This window comes from Corylus avellana, chromosome 11 (assembly GCF_965113065.1).
Source record: "Corylus avellana chromosome 11, dhCorAvel1.hap1.2, whole genome shotgun sequence".
Lineage (NCBI taxonomy): Eukaryota > Viridiplantae > Streptophyta > Magnoliopsida > Fagales > Betulaceae > Corylus > Corylus avellana.
Genome location: NC_142500.1, coordinates 16,555,200 through 16,556,488, shown reverse-complemented (window position 1 = coordinate 16,556,488; position 1,289 = coordinate 16,555,200). Strand labels below are relative to the sequence as shown.

The following is a 1,289-nucleotide window of genomic DNA, read 5'->3' as shown; positions in this document are numbered from 1 at the left end:
GACTTTTGACAGTAGACGGTTAATGTCGGTTTAGTTGCAGTTGGTAGGCAGTAAATAATTAATCTGCCCACCCCTATCTACAATTGAGAAACATATATTTTTTATGTTTTTGAAATCGTAATTATCTAAAAATGTGGCATCAAGCACTTTTTTTCTACCATTTAGTTTAACATTGCATTTTTATCTATGCAATCATAATGATTGATTAAAAGAAAATCATTAACAAATTACCCCTATATATGACAAGAACAGTGAAACTTCAACTCTTCTGTTTTTTTCTTTTCACATGTACATGTATAAAAAAACAAAATTCCGACTTCCCGAATTTACATAAACAATTAAGTATGCCTAAAAGGCCTAAAAAGCAGCCGCAAGTGCAAAAATGTCATAATCTTCACAACTATACCCATGAAAATCTTTACACCCACAGCACTCATCATCCCACTTCTTGACATTCCCATTTCTCCTTCTCCCCATCTCCTCCATTGCAGGAACTTGAACTTTCATCCCCACTTGCAGCTTAGGCGGCTTGCTGACACCCACGTGTCCCATCGGGACCCACTTCACCATTTCCATGTCCGGTGACTCACAGACTTCTTTCCACGGAATCTCTACCCTCCCCAAGAGTTGTGACCCACCAATCCTCCCAAGAACAGGCACTTTGTTCCTCCGCCGGAGCTCGAAAACCACGTTTTCTTGCTTTAGGCTATCCATGGAGTCTTGGGAACCAAAGCAATCCAACGAGAAGGACTCGTTCCAACAGAGATCGGATTTGGAAGAGATTTCTCGGGTGTTAAGCCGAATTCTTTTGTTGTTTCCTGCAGAAAGATAGTATCTGACAAAGAGTGTGCCACTGGAGTTAAAATCCACGTTTTTTGCTTGCATGATTGTCAAATTACAAGTAAGAGAAGAAAGCTGATGAGGAGCGCCCATTGAGAGTGAAAAAGAGTGAAAAGGCTGAGGGTTTGTTTTGTGTGTTAGAGTGGTTGGCATGTGAGGATATATATATAGAGTTTGCATACATTGTAGGAAGATAAAGATTGTATATATTTTATGAATAAACCAGCTGGAAAGCTAGATTCTTTTTAGTGCTAATAAAGATCTCTGTACATTTAAACTAACATAAAAATGGATCGTATAAGATTGTGCAGATGATCATGTTGAATTAAAAATTTAAAATAAGCCTTTAAGATTACTTTGCAAGTTGCAAAAGTGTTGACATCCTGCCCCATCCCACTAAAAAGAAATAGGGTTTCGGCACCGGCCCGTGGAAGTTCACCGTCCGGTAG

General features: G+C 39.0%; 1 protein-coding gene across 1 annotated transcript; it reads right to left on the bottom strand.

Annotated features, from left to right (window-relative positions):
* Nucleotides 1–325: 325 nt before the first annotated feature.
* LOC132166635 (uncharacterized) lies at nucleotides 326–1,017 on the bottom strand. The gene has a single exon (XM_059577483.2). It carries the CDS (start codon nucleotides 991–993, stop codon nucleotides 358–360), a length of 636 nt encoding a protein of 211 aa, XP_059433466.2. The 5' UTR covers nucleotides 994–1,017; the 3' UTR covers nucleotides 326–357.
* Nucleotides 1,018–1,289: the final 272 nt, after the last annotated feature.

Coding starts and splice junctions, on each gene's coding strand:
- LOC132166635 (XM_059577483.2), bottom strand. CDS start 993: ATGCCAACCACTCTAACACACAAAACAAACCCTCAGCCTTTTCACTCT.